Genomic DNA, 17,348 nt, shown 5'->3' with positions numbered 1-17,348 from the left:
TTCATGTTACAGACTCACGTGTCACCCAACTTTTACTGTATTTAGTAATAAAAATGGCTACTAACAACAGTTACAGATAGTATAACAGAGTACTAATAACTAGTAAGTAAAAGAACAGCTTATAAAGATAGTAAAGTCCAAAGTTAATAATAACCAACAGACCTGCACTTGTTAGGTTTGTGATATTAGCAATTTGGAATATTTGTTTGGGCTATGGTGCTATGTGTGCGTTCTAACTATCAAATGACACTAACGAATGATGTAATGAAGGATGTGACCCAAATGTTATGGGATGAGGGGCGTATGAATCAAGTTGGAGCTGCAGTCACTAAGCATATTTACTCGCTCTTATGTTTTTGTGACGAGATAAGATGATCTACTCGGCTTTCAAGTCACTGACAATGAAGGGTATGTTTAATAAATGCACCTTTTTTCAAAGCAAACAAAACTTTTTTGAATACACGCAAACTGATGCTATTGTCTAAAGCTATTTCAACACTCCAACTTTTATTTGAAATTGTCAAAAGGCTAACGAATTGCATTGCTGACCTCTCTATATTCTGCTGAGTTGATACGAACTAGTTCTTACCTAACGTATATAAATTGCTAGATTTCAGCAAGGTTTTTGACAGGATGTGGCACAATGTAGCTGTTAAAAATTGCTCTCGCTTGGCACCTAACAATTCCAACCAAAAAGTTTTTTTCACAGATCGTATGGAAAGAGTAAAATATGGAGTCTCTACCTCATCAGATGAGCACTGCAGGATGGGAGTCCTCAAAGGAACCATTATCGGTCATTTGTTATGAAACGCTTTTGAGCATGATCTCCAGTCAAGGGTGAAACATATAAAGTATGCCAATGACACTACCTTGACCTTGACCTTGCATGGCACAGTAAAATGAGAGGTAGTGTCAGTCACTAAATCAACCAAGACTACATCAACAATACCATTTACTTGTCAAACCCGCTACAGCATGCAGCAGATTATGCATCATTTTTGGTGAAAACAGAACTCTGTGTCTCTGAATACTGCCAAGACAAAGACTATCAATTTCACCCTCAGGAAAACTGTACACAGACCTTCTTTCACCATAAACAACATGAACTTAAAAATACTGACAGTGTGAAGCTTCTAGGCATATGAATAAACAAGAGTGAACTAGCAAATAGTTAACAGAGATTTTGGGCTATCGTTAAGAGAAGTTGTAGGAACTCAGCTAAATGCATGAGTTGGTGGAGCAACCATGAGTTATAATAAACGTTGTTTGTATCACTGAGAAGATTACTGATTTCCGGTGAGCAAAATATTCTTCTTATTGGTTGAGTGTGACTTTTCAAATATTTAGATTTGTCTCCCTCTGGTATAGTACTTGAGCCATAATCTACTATATACTAATTATAAATAACTAGACTTTCAGTCAAATAGATTATGCATATATATTATGGTATATATATAACAATTAATCACTAAAATTGATTTATGAAAATACCTTGTACATGTATGTTATGCTAGCGTATTGTATGACACTTGAAATTCCAATATAGACAAAATTACATCAAACATTCAGAATCACCAAAGTAAGATGTCACCACATGTAATTCAAAATAGCTGCTCTCAATATGATCACCGCAACTAGGTGCTTCAAAGTGTGAAGCCACTTAGGCTAAGATTAGACTTTGGTCATTGCTGTAAGAATCAATGTTAGCTCAACTTCAAATCACTGTAGGACATTAGATACATATCCTGTAAAAAGCCCAGAAATTGTTCTACAAGCTGGTATGTTTTGCTTGCACTTAACATATTAAGATCTTTCAATGAAAGGATTGTGATCTGTTGAGAAAGACAATATAATGCTATGTTACTGTAAATTCCCAAACAGTAATATATAGTGCTATGTCACTGTAGATTCCAAAACATTAAAATAATGCTATGTTACTGTAGATTCTCAAACACTAATACATGTATAATGCTATGTTACTGTAAATTCCCAAACACTAATATAATGCTATGTTACTGTAGATTCTCAAACACTAATATAATGCTGTGCTACTGTGAATGCCCAAACACTAATATTATGCTATATTACTGTAAATTCCTAAACACTAATATAAAGCTATGTTACTGTAGATTCCCAAACACTAATATAATGCTATCCAAAGTAAGCCACAAGCAGTATAACGCCATACATGTCGAGTGTTCAGTTATAAGCTACTCTGATGGTAGATCTCTCTCCTTTGCTAAGACGTAATTACTGTTGTTTTGTATTTAACTGTGCATTTCTGGTTGGAGTAAGAGCTGCTTTTTGCCAACTAGTTTTAATTTGCCCTTTTCAATGTCTGAACCTTATTTGTATTTTGGAGTTATACAAAATGGAAAAGAAATATGATTAAAATGACTACATTCATTATAATATAATATTTGATATTATATCTTGGTGCATAATTTCATACATATATTTCTGCTTAGTTCATAAGAGTACAAGAATAATCAAGCATAGGCAATGAACAGGCCCAGAACAGCTCTGCTCTCTATTGCGAATGTTCAGGCTTATATAGCGGGTAGGCCCCTTCTCTCGTTCTACAGTACTTGGCTGAGCTTGACCAGGCACAGCTTTGGCTTGGCTTGCCTTGGCTTGGTCAATACCTGGTCAAATTCTGGGTCGTTATTGTAGGGGTGGGGCTTAATCTGGATGCATAAACGTTTGGTCTACACCAGAGTCGTATAGTTTCACAGAGTCCCGTGACCAAAAGCCGGAAACAAAACGCTTGAGTCCAAACAAACCCGATCGACATACTGATCTCTAATGGAATATTCTTACCTCACTCTCAACATCTCACTCTTTTCCATTTACTTTACTTTATTACAAAAATCATTTGTAGTTTCTTGAAGGGAATTTTGTCTTTTTTCAAATGGTGTAAAATACAACAATAAATTTCTGAGTTTCTGCCAATGGGAGTAATTTTTGTTGGTTAGTGTTGCGGCATCACCATTATCTACTATATAAACGGCAATCGTTGTGTGTGTGTGTGATTGAGTGTCCGCCTTATAGAGTACCGTACTTTTCGGACTATTACCCACTACTAGGTATCTAGGGTGCGTTAACGGGAATCTTTGGTTAGTACACGCCTCTATTATAGTCTATACAACCTATTCATTGTTTTTACATAGAACACGTCATATCTGGCTAGCGCGCATCTTTACGGCACCCAACGACATTGGTGCATTTGAAACAGCAAAATTGCGGCCGTGTTAAAAAGCACCGTCCTGATTTCGGCGACCTATACAGCTATACAAATGTACTAATCATTAAATAAAATAAATTAATGAATAGTAATTTACATGCGATTAATATTTACTGCCAATGTGTGCCGAGAAGGTCACGCGAACGTTGGTTTCTTGCGGTCACTGGAAAACGCAATTCTCACCTACTACATTTCTACATAAAAAAGGTAAGTATTTCTTAATCAATGTTGTATTGTCTATGAATTGCCACATTTCCACTACATAAACCTTTCATCTGCGTCCGTGTACAAATTTAGCTATCGGCCTATTGCCAGCCATTTTGCCGATATAGCTTCATGATATTTTTTCAATTTGAAACGCATCTAGAATGTTTGTTTTGGTTATATAGTGCATTTTGCCAACATGTTAACAAGCACTGCTATGCAAAAAATTCATTGTATCTATACTTTGTGCATTTTAATTATCTGTGTAATCACAAAAATCTGAAATGACTATAGTGTCATCAACATAAGTAGTTATTTGTTTTTTAACTCGGACGCGTTTAATGAACTCGCCCAAAAAATCTTCGTTTTTAAGGTTGGAAACTCTCAAACGAAGATTTAAAATTAAATTTTAGGCTAAAACATGTAATTTTATAGAGAAATCTTTAGACAACACTGTCACTACTATAAAAGTCTTAAAGATCGTTGTTTATGTTATCAACGAATAATAAAATTCAGTTGCTAGCAATTGCTGGGAAAGTGGCAAAAATGTGTTTACGGCAGTCGGCCATGGAAAGCGCATGAATGAGTCTACTTCGGTGAAAGGGTTGAAAACGTTGGATTTGCCACTGTTTGTGATAGTAAACATTCATTTTTTCCCGCAGCTGAGTTACTTTTACTTTTTTTTGCAGCTACAAGTACTACAGATCTACAGCTATTACAGAACTTGCACGGGCACTCCGAGCGTTGCGATAGGCGACGATGAGAAGAAAGCGAGCAGTGTATATTACAAAAAAAGCACACCATCTCATTCAATTTTAGAAATGCTTGAAGCAGTGCAATGCCTTCCAAAAAGCCTACTGCCCAAACGCAAGAACAGATTGATTCCCGTAGAGAAAGAGACAGAATTCGCAAAGCAGCAGCTAGACGAGCAGAATGAAGCAGAACTGCTACTGCATCTGCTAGAAGTGCAGAAACTGCAAAGCAAACACAGCTACGCCTACAACAAAACAGAATAGCAGCTGCTAGAAGAGCAGAAACCGCTGAACAAACACAGGTACATCGAGAGCAGGCCAGAATAGATGCCGCAGCCGCTAAAAGTGCAGTGACTACTGAACCGACCCCAGCAGTGACTCAAGCGGCTCAGAGCAGCCGCTACATCGGCCAGACGTGCAGAAACCTCCGCGCAGATGCAGCGGCGACAAGAACATGATGCACTAGCTACAACAGCTGCTCGGCAAGCTGAATTTTCAGAGCAGATAAAATGGCGACAACAGCGACAACAGCGAGATGCACTAACTACAGCAGCTGCTACCAGGCGCCGTGTATGGACAAAAAACTTTGCACTTGACTACAGTCCTGCAACACAGTATAGGGTTGAATTTTTTTATGGGACGAATGTCCAAAAATGCTCCAGATGTAATGCCTTACGTTGGAAAGGCGAGAGGCCATATATGTAGTTTATATAGTAGATTTTATTGATAATAAATTTTATTAACAACCGCATTACTGCTGCACAGTTTGTATATACCATGTCAAAACACAGGCTATAGATGAAGAACTGGTGAGTCATGATTAGTGTTTCAAGCATGCAGAAGTCTCAATTCAATAGATGCTGGCGATAGCTAAGCAGTACAATAGCAAAACATTTTCTAGAATTTCTTAAAATATGTAAAACTTTTCAATACTGCCAGTTTGAAGAACGTCAGTTTGCCTACCAATGTCAATTTCATTATCGGTTCTGTGTACAAAATTAGGACAATTCCGATTTGAGTGGTTCGAGACTGATGCATTGTAGACTAGCTGTAAAACACATTGCATATTTCCATTGGTCTCTCCAACATTATTGACATGTACGACTGCATATGTGTATGCAGTTAGATCAGCACAAAAATTTCAGTAGATTGCATATTTGGAGTTGTTTTACAGTATGAAAGACAACTCTCAATAAAACTATTGCTTTACGTAAATCTGTTTTCGAACACGGGTAATGCAGCTAGTAACTTATATAAAACAATAGTGGGCGCGGTTTGTTTGTTTGTTTGGAGCCGTGCTAGCTCCGATATACGCATCCGTTAGCAGCAAAACTCTGTGAAGTTATACATCTCTGTACTGGTAGGGTCATATAGCTTTAAAAAGTCTCACGACCAAAACCGGAAACAAAAATGTCCGATTCCAAACAAACCGGATCGACATACTGATCTCTAATGGAATATTCATACCTCGCTCTCAATACCGCTCTTTTTGGCATGTACTTTACGTTTTTACAAAAACGTTATTAGCAGCTTTTTGTAGGAAATTTTGTTTTTTTTAAATGGTTTATGATACAACCATCAATTTTAAAGTGACTGCTAATGGGAGTAGTTTTTGTTGATTAATGTTGCGACCTCTTCATTATAACTTATATAAAAATAGTAGGCGTGGCTTGTTTGTTTGGAATCGAGAGAGCTCCCATATACACTTCTGTTGGTCGCGGGACTCTGTGAAACTATACGACACTGGTCGACACTAAGCGATGAGGTTTTAAGCCCCTGCAAACGTTTAGTTGGTGAGAAATTGAGTTAGTAATCTTTTTGTTTTATTTAACAAAATAAAACATATGCATTTTTTAAGCAAGTCTTTTATTGAAAATATGAGATATCTCCATCAAAATACTATAATGTATTTACATAGCTGTTTATCGCAGTTTTTTCGTGTTAAGAATAAATGGTAAACACACCCATGAAACGGAAAAAAATCTTCTTAAAACTACATCATCAATTATTCTGTATTCATTTATATTTGAAAAATATGTTTTGTACGTTGTAATTTGAAAACACTTTTGTAAAATGGTATTAAATGAAATATTGAATAGTTACGATTATGTTCTGAACAAATAAAATGTACATTAAAACAGTTGTCCAATTGTTACGATTCTGAGAGCTTATAAAGATTATTTTTTATTTCCCTGTAAATATTTATGTTAGCGTCTCGTTAGGCATTGATTGTAAAAATGAGGGCAACAGAATACATGAGTCTCTTATCTTTCCATTATTTGCTGCAAGCACACACTTTTTTAACAACTAACTTTATATTACTATTAAGTCTCAGCTGTGGCACCTTTTCAAACAACGACAGCATGTAGCTACGTAAGGAACATCGATTTAAATGTGTATCTAAAACTTTATTAGACTTTGTAACCACAATAGTGCGTTGTCAGTAGCACCACCAGGCTGCATCTCATCTGTTTGCTTGGTTCACAAAAAGTGTGGAAGAGTAAGCAACGTAAAGCAAATTATTGTAGTCTCCTGCAATGCAGGATAGTTATGTTTTTTTAGACTAGACAGCCTTGCTGTGGTCAGTAGTCATTCTCATAGTAGTTCTCAGTAGTCAGTGTCGCTTACTGCTTGCAATAGCTAATCTATACGTCTATACGTCTATTTCTCAAAGTATTTCTCACAATGACTATTTCATCGACGGGGTTACATCCGGATGCTCTACCACTGAGCTATAACGCCATAGAGGTCAGATACGTTTTCCTATAGGTTCCCTAGGTTTTTCACCAAAGATTTTGAGATTAGTTTGCCTCGGAGCTTGAGCCTTGAACATACCTAAATTCAGTTCTCCGACTACACTAGCGCATGCGCATTAGCAAAGCTCCGGAAACGCTTGGAAATGTATAAGCATTTTGCGCTTCGTAAATTCTTTACAAAAAGGGAGAAACTATGTGGGACGACGCCTCCTTTACCGAAGAAATTTGGTAGAGAGTTAACCCTTCCAGTCGAGTTACCCTAAATTGTTTTGGAGAATGAGTTTCCTTTAAAGATGTAAAGTAAACAGGCCATTGCTGTTTATATTTTCTTTTTCCTACGATGTAACTATCTGTTGCATATTTTTAGTATTGTATTTTAACCTTTAATGCTTTGGATGTTTTAAAAGCCAAGCGTACGAAATGTTTACTTTTGCTTTCTTTTTCCATCATCATAAATATGAAACATTTTATTAAAATTAAACACGATTTATATATACCAGTTTTTATTTATAGTATGCAGTATACAGTACAGCTTATGGTGTAAAATGTTGCAGAAAATACTTTACCGAAGTATATCTTCGAATTTACCCAAGCTTTTCTCATCTTGAAACGGATTAAAATGTACATAATTTTATTTTAATTGGAAAAATTGTTTCGGATCTCAAAAAACTCGGTTAGCAACGCTAGAACAGTTCCGCTAGAATAGGTTGAACTGTACGCTATTAAAAGCTATACATCGCTGAAAGTTATGAACTTTTAAATTTACAGCGGTTTAAAAACCTTTTCCTCATGATATGAAGTTTGCAAGTTACAGTTGTTTGAAAAATTTTGAAAACCTTTACAGTTGTTTTTATTTTGCTAAATGTTATTCATTTTGTTAATTATCGTTTATTTTAATAGCGATATATAGTATAGTAAAAAGCGCTATTTCCTTTCCTCAACAGCCGCATGTTTCGTTTGTTAAATGCGTGTTTCAAAAAGTTTTCTATTAGTGCTCGCTTTGTGTATTAGCTTACACATCTTTCCTTCTAAACCTAACCAATTAGTAATTTGTAATTATTTTCACATTTTACAGCAACCATTTGTATGATTAATGTAAGAATATATGTAAGATTTATCGTTAGTATCAGTTATTCCTCACTCTCTTATATTTACATACATTTATATACTTTGAGAAATATATATATATATATATATAGGTAGGTTTACATTCTCTTATTACATTCATAAACTTTGTTTAACTTTTGAAGTTTATAATACAAGTTTTTAAAGTTTGTTATGTTATCGTTTATATTGCAACTTGCATTTTTTTTAAATTATTTGAGTTTAATATCTGTTTGAAGTTTAACCATTATTCATTGTCCTATCACTGTTAAATATTATTATTGTTTCAAACTTTATTATTAATATTAATTTTTCATTCAACTATTTTTGGCAGACAATGTTCTATTAAAATTTCAACCACAAAATACTACCATATTCTGTCATATTTTTTTATTAATCTGTTAAATAAATGTATTCTCAGAAGTTACGCATTGTCTAATATCTCCAAAGAAAATAACCTGTTCAGCACAAAATCATTCCCTCATGTTATAAAGTTTGAAAGTTACGGTGTTTTGACAAAGTTTGAAAACTTTTACAGTTGTTTTTATTTTCTCTCCTAATTTATTTCAACTACAGAAAACACTTCTCTCATGATATGTAGTTTGAAAGTTAGAATAGTAAATGTTGTTATATGTTAAATACAAATTAATTTTCTGTCCAAAGACTGTTTTATTACCCAGGCAACGCTGGGTGGTACAGCTAGTATACAATGTTTATATATTTTTCAAATTTTGTCCATATGTGTATTTGTAGGATTGATTGTCCGGCTATAGCATAGCTAGAATAGTTGTAGCCAGATAACAGTGCAGACCCAGTCATGGCTTACTGCCATTAGAAGCCTATCTTATTAAGCAGCTTACTAGAATTTTCCATTGGCAATGTGCCTGGCTAATAGCTTAAAAGTTACAGTTGTTTGACAAAGTTTTAAAACCTCTAGTTGTTTTTTATTTTTCTCTTAATTTATTTCAACTACACAAAACACTTCTCTCATGATATGTAATTTGAAAGTTAGAATGGGAAATGTTGTTATATATTAAATACAAATCAATTTTCTGTCTAAAGACTTTTTTATTATTTGGGCAACGCCAAGTAGCACAGCTACATGTAGTATATATATATATATATATATATATATATATATATATATATATATATATATATATATATATATATATATATATATATATATATATATATCTTAAAAAATTAATTTAAATGCACTACATATTTATATTGCTTCAACCCTAGAAGAAGATTTCAATGAGTCATCGTGTATTCATAACTGACTTTTTGTATTCGTCATTTCATCTTCTATATAGGACTACCTACAAGCCTCTCGTGCCTGTTGTCGGGGATCGTGTCGGTAGGTTATCGAAGCCTTGATAACTGAATGACATGATCTCTGACGAAAGTCAACTACTGCGAGGAGCCGAAAGGCCTACCAAATATAATTTTCAATTGCAGTGAATTTAAGCGTTATGCCACTCGTGCTTGCCTCATCGTTAGGCAAGACTGAGAAAGCCATCAAAGTCAATGAACTCAAGTATGGCAACAAGTTTTACACATACCATGATGACGGGGCATTCAACAAGCATGCAATACTTTTTGAAGGTAATCTCATATCCTCAAAGCACTTTTGCCGCACTGCTCCACTCATTTGGATGTGGAGCAGTCATCTGGCAGTTTATTATCAGGTGGAGGATGTTTCCAGCCCTTCATGTTCAGTAGTCATAATGTATATGACATTTTTTGTTTTAGGCCGCTGAACTTGTAGCACCAGTGGATCAATGCGTTAAAGAAAAAATTCATCAATTAGTAAGCCAAGGAGTTTGTACACTGCCAGAGATGAGGAAGCATCTCTGTGACTATGCATCAACTAACTTCCCTCTAGCATTCAGCATGAACAAGCGCTTCTATCCTGATGACCGCACCATGAATAATCACATTCAAATAGCCTTTTCAGAAACTGAGAGTGTCTCAAACTTCTGTTGCATACATGATGTTGGCATGCACTGTTGAAACATCCAGCAAACTCAATCTACTATGTTGTGTACGTTTAATTTATAACTTACAACTTTAGGAAACACTGGCAGAAGAATCATCAAGGTTATTAGCATTTCAATTCAAAAGGCAAATGTTTGCTGTTGGAGTCTCTTCTTCTTGAAAAAGGCTTATGTTTTATTTTGGTAAACAAAATATAAGCCTTTTTCAACAAGGAGAGACCCCAACATCAGACATTTGGGGTTTGCTGTTGGGGTCAATGTTTACAAAATAAAACATTGTTTAACAAATTTAAACAAACGTTTTATTTTGTTTTAAACAAAATAAAGCGGTTAATGACTATCAGTGTCTAAATTTTCCCACTAACTAAACATTTGCACTTCTCCACTCCTGAGCCCCACTCTTGCAAAAATGACCTAGAAACTGGAAAGGTATTGAGCTACTGCCATTGTACCTGACCGACCAATCATGAGCCAATATTTTACTGCCGTATGTAAACCTGTTTGGGAAAAAATAATTTCGCGACACGGCTCGGCTTTGGCTTGGCTCTACTCAGCTTGGCTTGGCTCTGACTGGCCTAACTCTCACTTCGTTATTCTGCCTGACTGACCACAGCCCGGCTCGGCTTAGCTCAGCCCTAGGCTCAGCTCTCAGTGGATCACATTCCACAACAATATGATAAGCTATTAAATGTCCTAAGGAACCATATATGAGTGAATAATATGTTAAACCATATTATTCAGCAGAATCAGGAGTTAGTCACCAAACTCTAGAAGATCTGAAGCATTAGTCTTTGATGAGTGATCAAAATGTACACACATGTTTGACCACAATTTCAAAGACACATCCCACCTCAAGAAGTCAGTTGATTACACATGCCGAGCCCTCTGCTATTCCTTGTGGGAGTTGACAAGTGAATTGGCATCCTGCCAGATTTAGTGGCCCAATACTTGCCTTCCGCCAATAGCTGAATTTTTCAGCTATATTATTGAAAAATTCAAAAATCAATAATGAGACAGGCATAATGTCAACCCTTACTCATATCTCCTCTGATTATTCTAAACATACCATTCCTTCACTGAGTTAGTAGAGCTTCACAAGGTAAAATACATGTATTTTTTATGTATGTTGACCAATTTCTTCCATAAGCCCACCACATCCTTTTGCACCATCTTTGTTAACAATCTATTGGTGCATCGTTCTAGAATTAGCTTGTAATTGGTTGAAACATTTAGAACTTATACTAGCATGTTGTAATTAAGAACACTTGGCTAATTGAGGTCGTAGATGGTTTCCATGTTGTCAAACATACATGTATGTTTTAGAAAGTTACTAAAGGACCTAAACTTATTAAATAAAACAGATTCGACTGCAGTGCATGGTGCTAATAGATTGCTTCTCATTAATATAGTTGGACTGAACCCTTGATCGGTAGTTTCCTCAAAGCATATGCATTTTGTGAGTCCAGTGAGCTTAATAAAGTTCTATCTCATCAAAACACAAATTACCAGTCATCCTCACACACAGCTCAGGAGTTATCCATTCATGCTGTGAATAGAAGTCCACCAGCTGTGCAACTCCGATATGCATCTCAATCGGACCAGACAAGAGTGAGTTTTAGTTGGACAACTGTGGAACATGATGGTACAGTCTAACTCTCTCATTGCTAGAACATTGAGTTTCAAATCTTTTTAAGTGACTAAACTTTTACAAAACTTTTAAATACTGCTTACTAGAAGTTATAAATGTTAAACAAGAGTTGTGATTGATTATTACGTATACAAATCTGCTGCGAAATAAATAGTTCAGAGTATAACAAAGTGTTGAGCACAATAAAATTTTCTAAAATTTGGTGTCAGTTCATTTTTAATTAAATGCTTTTCTAAAACAATCTTTTAAAAAGTTAGAATAAAGTTAGGAGTTTGTAAAAGGCCTTAAGGGTGGTATGTGGTATATTACTCCCCTCATTATAACCATCTAGTTGAAGAACCACTTTTCCATAATCAGCTAGTCTATATAGCACAACCACATGCCTTGTGCTAGAGGACAATGAACATTTGTCGTGAGTCTCTTTTCAACATTGATCAACTTTCATGTGACAGAATCATGTGTCACACAATTCTCACTGTATTTAGTAATAAAAATGGCTACTAACAACAGTTACAGATAGTATAACAGAGTACTAATAACTAGTAAGTAAAAGAACAGCTTATAAAGATAGTAAAGTCCAAAGTTAATAATAACCAGCAGACCTGCTCCTGTTGGATTTGTGAAGTCAGCCCCTTAGATTCTTTATGTTTGTGCTACGGTGCTACGTGTGTGTGTTCTAGCAATGGAATGATGAAAATAATTATGATACGGAAGTGTTATGGGGCGGCGGCACACGAATCATTGCCGTAGCCACACGAATCATTGCCGTAATTGCACGCATTCTTGGTGGCTATGGCAAGTTGGAACCCTAGCCACTAAGCATATTTACTCGCTCTTACATTGTTTGTGCCGAGATAAAATATGATGTGATGGAAATGTTATGGGTTGAGGGGCGCACGAATCTTGAGCAAGTTGGAGCTGTAGCCACTAGGACTATTTACACACACTTACATTGTTTGTGCCGAGATAAGATAATCCATTCAGCTTTCAAGTCACTGACAATGAAGAGTATATTTGATAAATATTAAAAAGTATATTTGATGAAGGCACATTTTTGCAAAGCAAAGCAAAACTTTTCGAATAGCCATAAGCTGATATTCTCTAAAGATATTTCAACACTCCAGCTATAATTTGAAATTGTCAAAAGGCCAATGAATTGCATTGCTGACCTCTCTATATTCTGCTGAGTTGCTATGAGCTAGTTCTCACATAACGTATATAGATTGCTAGATTTCAGCAAGGCTTTTGACAGGATGTGGCACAATTTAGCTGTTAAAAATTGCTTTTGCTTGGGACCTAACAATTCCAACCAAAAGTTTTTTCACAGATCGTATGGAAAAAGTAAAATATGGAGTCTCTATCTCATCAGATGAGCACTGCAAGATGTTAGTCCTCCAAGGAACCATTATCGGTCATTTGTTATGAAACGCTTTTGAGCATGATCTCAAGTCAAGTGTGAAACATATAAAGTATGCCAATGACACTACCTTGACCTTGCATGGCACAGTAAAATGAGAGGTAGTGTCAGTCACTAAATCAACCAAGACTAAATCTACAATATCATTTACTTTTCAAAACCCGCTACAGCATGCAGCAGATTATGCATCATATTGGTGTAAACTGAACTCTGTGTCTCTGAATACTGCCAAGTCACAGACTAGCATTTTTACCTTTAGGAAAACCGTATGTATCCTTTCTATCACCATAAACAACATGAACATAAAAGTACTGGCAGTGTGACGCTTCTAGGCATACAAATTTTGTAATTGAAATTCTTGCATAGAAGTGTGTGTGTGCGTGTGTGGGTGTGTTATCTTTTCCACACAAAAGTCCCCGTTTATTAGATAAAAGATTCACTTTTACTTGATCTAAATATTTTAATCACGATCAAGTCTTGTTGATTTTAATTTTGAAACATATTGGCTGCCACATCACATCAAATATTAAAAAAAACAATCACAAACATCATGACAGTCAGATCACCTCAAACATAAAAACAGCTATGTGATAGAAAAATATCGTTACTTTTTGATAAAATACGCTAGAAGTTTGTGCTAGTACATCTTTAATTAAATGCTTTTCTAAAACAATTTAAAAAAAAGTTAGAATAAAGTAAAGGCGTGGTCACACGAGCACCGAACCGACGTAGGATCGGTTCGGTTCGGAGGCTGGTTCGGTTTGTGGCACATGTCACACGGCCACCAAAGTAACTTCGCTTACTAGATACCATACGTATAGAGACAGGACACGGTTTCATTAGTAGTTGTTATGTATTTGAGTTAAATATTTCTATTGTAAACAAAAAAAACTTTGAGGAACAATTATAAATTATAATTACACAGCAGATTTATCAGAAGATCGTTCGGCTGCTCAAAATAAATCACTTGATACAAATATTTTGCTAACCCTTCCCATCAACATAATTATATTTTTTTTATTAACATATGAATGTTTTTCTATGCTGAGTACATAACAAACAAAAACAGTCTTTATCATAGTACTGTGGTTTTACATAAATAAATCAGTCAACGATAGTTCATCAGGATGAATATGACACATTACTTATATTCTACACGAAAGAAAATCACAACCATTCCCTTACATTTATGCAAAACTTAAGTGCAACATCTTACATTTATGCAACCCAATCACAAGTCCAGGTGAACCTTGTCGTAAATTGCTTCATGTTGTTTATTTAACGAAATTAAAAGTATCGTCCCATTTCTTTTTTAGCTTTACTCACACGCACGTAAGAAGAAATGTGACGCGTGCTCGCTAGAATTCTAGAATTTTAACCAGCCAATAAGAGCAAGGGTTCGGCACGAAATTTCGAGCAGTACCGAAATAGTTCGCTTCGGCCAGCAATGTCCTCAGCCGAACTTTTTAGAGCTGAAAACGACGTCGTTTTGCGTCATTTAGTTCGGTTCGGTGCCCGTGTGACCACGGCTTTAGGAGTTTGTAAAAGGCCTTAAAGCCGTGGTCACACGGGCACCGAACCGAACTAAATGACGCAAAACGACGTCGTTTTCAGTTCTAAAAAGTTCGGCTGAGGACATTTCTGGCCGAAACGAACTATTTCGGTACTGCTCGAAATTTCGTGCCGAACCCTTGCTCTTATTGGCTGGTTAAAATTCTAGAATTTTAGCGAGCACGCGTCACATTTCTTCTCACGTGCGTGTGAGTAAAGTTAAAAAAGAAATGGGACGATACTTTTATTTCATTAAATAAACAACATGAAGCAATTTACGACAAGGTTCACCCGGACTTGTGATTGGGTTGCATAAATGTAAGATGTTGCACTTAAGTTTTGCATAAATGTAAGGGAATGGTTGTGATTTTCTTTCGTGTAGAGCAGGGGTCTCCAAGCTTTACAGCCAGAGGGCCACATGAACCTTCAGCCAGCATGTTGAGGGCCGACAAACCGTATACCGCTGGTCAAAGAGCGAATATTTTAATAAAATGAAGTACATAACACAAGATTCATTAGTTAAGAAGATTTTTATTCAAAATTTAAAGGTTAAATTCCAAGCAAGAGTAATATCATAACAAAATCACAATTAGTCTGTTCAGTTTCCTCAATGTGAGTGGTGAAATTGGCTTTTTGATGACAAAATTGTGAAAAAGTCTGGCTTTAGGTTTGAGGTCCCAAGCATTAGAAGAGCCCTCAGATTTTCATCTGACATGTTTGTTCTATAACAGTTTTTCACATACTTCATTCTAGAAAAAGTTTTTTCACACAAGTAAGTGGTGCCAAACATAGATAGCAGTCCTGCAGCAAAATGCCTCAAATTTTGATAGTTCTCTTTAGGTAAGAATTGGTAAAATTGAACAAGCCCTTCTTTAAATTTATCCCTCAGCGAGTCATTTGCTTGCAGATCAATCACCTCTAATTGTAAACTGTCTGGACATGCAGCTGCATCCACTTCAAATGGATTTTGAAAGAGTCTCAACTCATCTGCTTTTGCATGCAAATCAGCAAATCTCTCCTGGAATTGATGTTGAAGCTCTTCAATAACCCCACAAGCAAATAAAAGTGGAAAATCTGTGTTAGCTTCTACCATAGCCTCTGTGCAGTTTTTAAAATGTGTTAAATTCATAACCTGAACTTGTTTCAGGAACAGGTCTAGTTTGTGTCTGAAGGCCTTTAGATGTGTGAACAAATCACTAATGAGATTTTCTTCTCCCTGTAGCTTAAGATTTAAACTGTTGATATGGCCAGTGATATCTGCAGCAAAAGCCAACTTACATATCCACGCTTTATCAGATAGTAATGCTTGATGCTTCCCTTTTCCTGCAAGAAATTCAGCAATTTCCTTTCTTAGCTCAAAAACCCTTGACAGCACTTTTCCACAACTTAGCCATCTTACTGCAGTGTAATATGGCATGTCTACAGATTCTGTCTCAGTCTCTCTTAACATTTCCCTGAACTGTCTGTGATTCAGTCCATGTGATCTTATCAAATTCACCATTGTTGTTACAGGATCCAACACACAGCTAATGTCCACATACTTAGCACAAAGAGCTTGTTGGTGTATTATGCAATGTAGAAACATTGGTTCGGATATATCTTTTTCAGCACAAAATTGTTTGATTTGTCCCATCAATCTTTTTTTCACACCACACATATTTCTTCCCCATCTATAGTTAAGCATTTCAATCGATTCCAATCCAAACTATATTGCTCAAATGTTTTCTGTATTTCTTTCATCAAGTCTTTTCCAGTCGTTGTGTTGTACATACTGTTCAGTGAAGCCAACTCTTGAGTGATATTTAAATTGGCATCCACACCTCGAATGAAAATTAGCAACTGGGAGGTGCCACACCTGTCCGTAGACTCATCTATTGCCAAAGAAAAATGCACAAAATTCTTAGCATGGCTGGCAATTTGCTCCATTAGGTTTGTGCCCATGTCTCCAATTCGCCGGGCAACAGTATTAGCACCCAATGTTATAGTTTTAATAACATTTGATTTTTCCGGACAAAGTTCATCCACAACCTCTAGCAAACAGTTTTTTACTATCTCACCATCTGTAAAAGGCTTGCCATTTTTAGCGAGAATATAAGCCACTTTAAAACTAGCCCTTGCTCTCGACTCATTTTGTTTTGAAGCTTTTGTGAAAACTGATCTTTGAGAATTAATGCACTGCTTTAACTTTGCAAGTTTCTCTTCACGTATATTTCCTTCAAACCGTGAATATGTTCCCTGGTGTTTGCTTTGGTAGTGGCGGCGTAAATTGTACTCCTTCAATACTGCAACAGTCTCATGACAGATGACACACAATGCTTTATCTGCAGATTCGATGAAGAAGTATTTTACACTCCACTCTTCTTGAAATCGCCGACATTCATCATCTACTTTTCTTTTCCTTTTATCAACCATTATGAAGCATTGAAATATAAAAAATTTCCACGTTATAGCTCAGCTCTTTAAATTTCGCAATGTGCTTGGAAGTACGAATAGGAAGTTGGATCAAAAGTCGCGCGAGGTATTTTTACGCACCAAATACGTATGGCTAACAGACTTTTTAACAGACTTTGATATGATCTCTATTTATATTAGTATATTTTGCTATTTTTAAATATTTAATGATTAGATAAGTGAATTGTGAATAGCTGAGATAGGTATTTATTAAAAAA

General features: G+C 35.8%; 1 protein-coding gene across 1 annotated transcript; it reads right to left on the bottom strand.

The window, feature by feature from the left end:
* Positions 1-16,323: 16,323 nt before the first annotated feature.
* Positions 16,324-17,091, bottom strand: LOC137407007 (general transcription factor II-I repeat domain-containing protein 2-like). Its single transcript, XM_068093609.1, has one exon. The coding sequence runs from the start codon at positions 17,089-17,091 to the stop codon at positions 16,324-16,326; it is 768 nt and encodes a 255-aa protein (XP_067949710.1).
* Between the last annotated feature and the right edge of the window lie 257 nt (positions 17,092-17,348).

The sequence above is a fragment of the Watersipora subatra genome, chromosome 10 (assembly GCF_963576615.1).
Source record: "Watersipora subatra chromosome 10, tzWatSuba1.1, whole genome shotgun sequence".
NCBI lineage: Eukaryota > Metazoa > Bryozoa > Gymnolaemata > Cheilostomatida > Watersiporidae > Watersipora > Watersipora subatra.
This window is presented reverse-complemented; position numbering and strand designations above follow the sequence as displayed.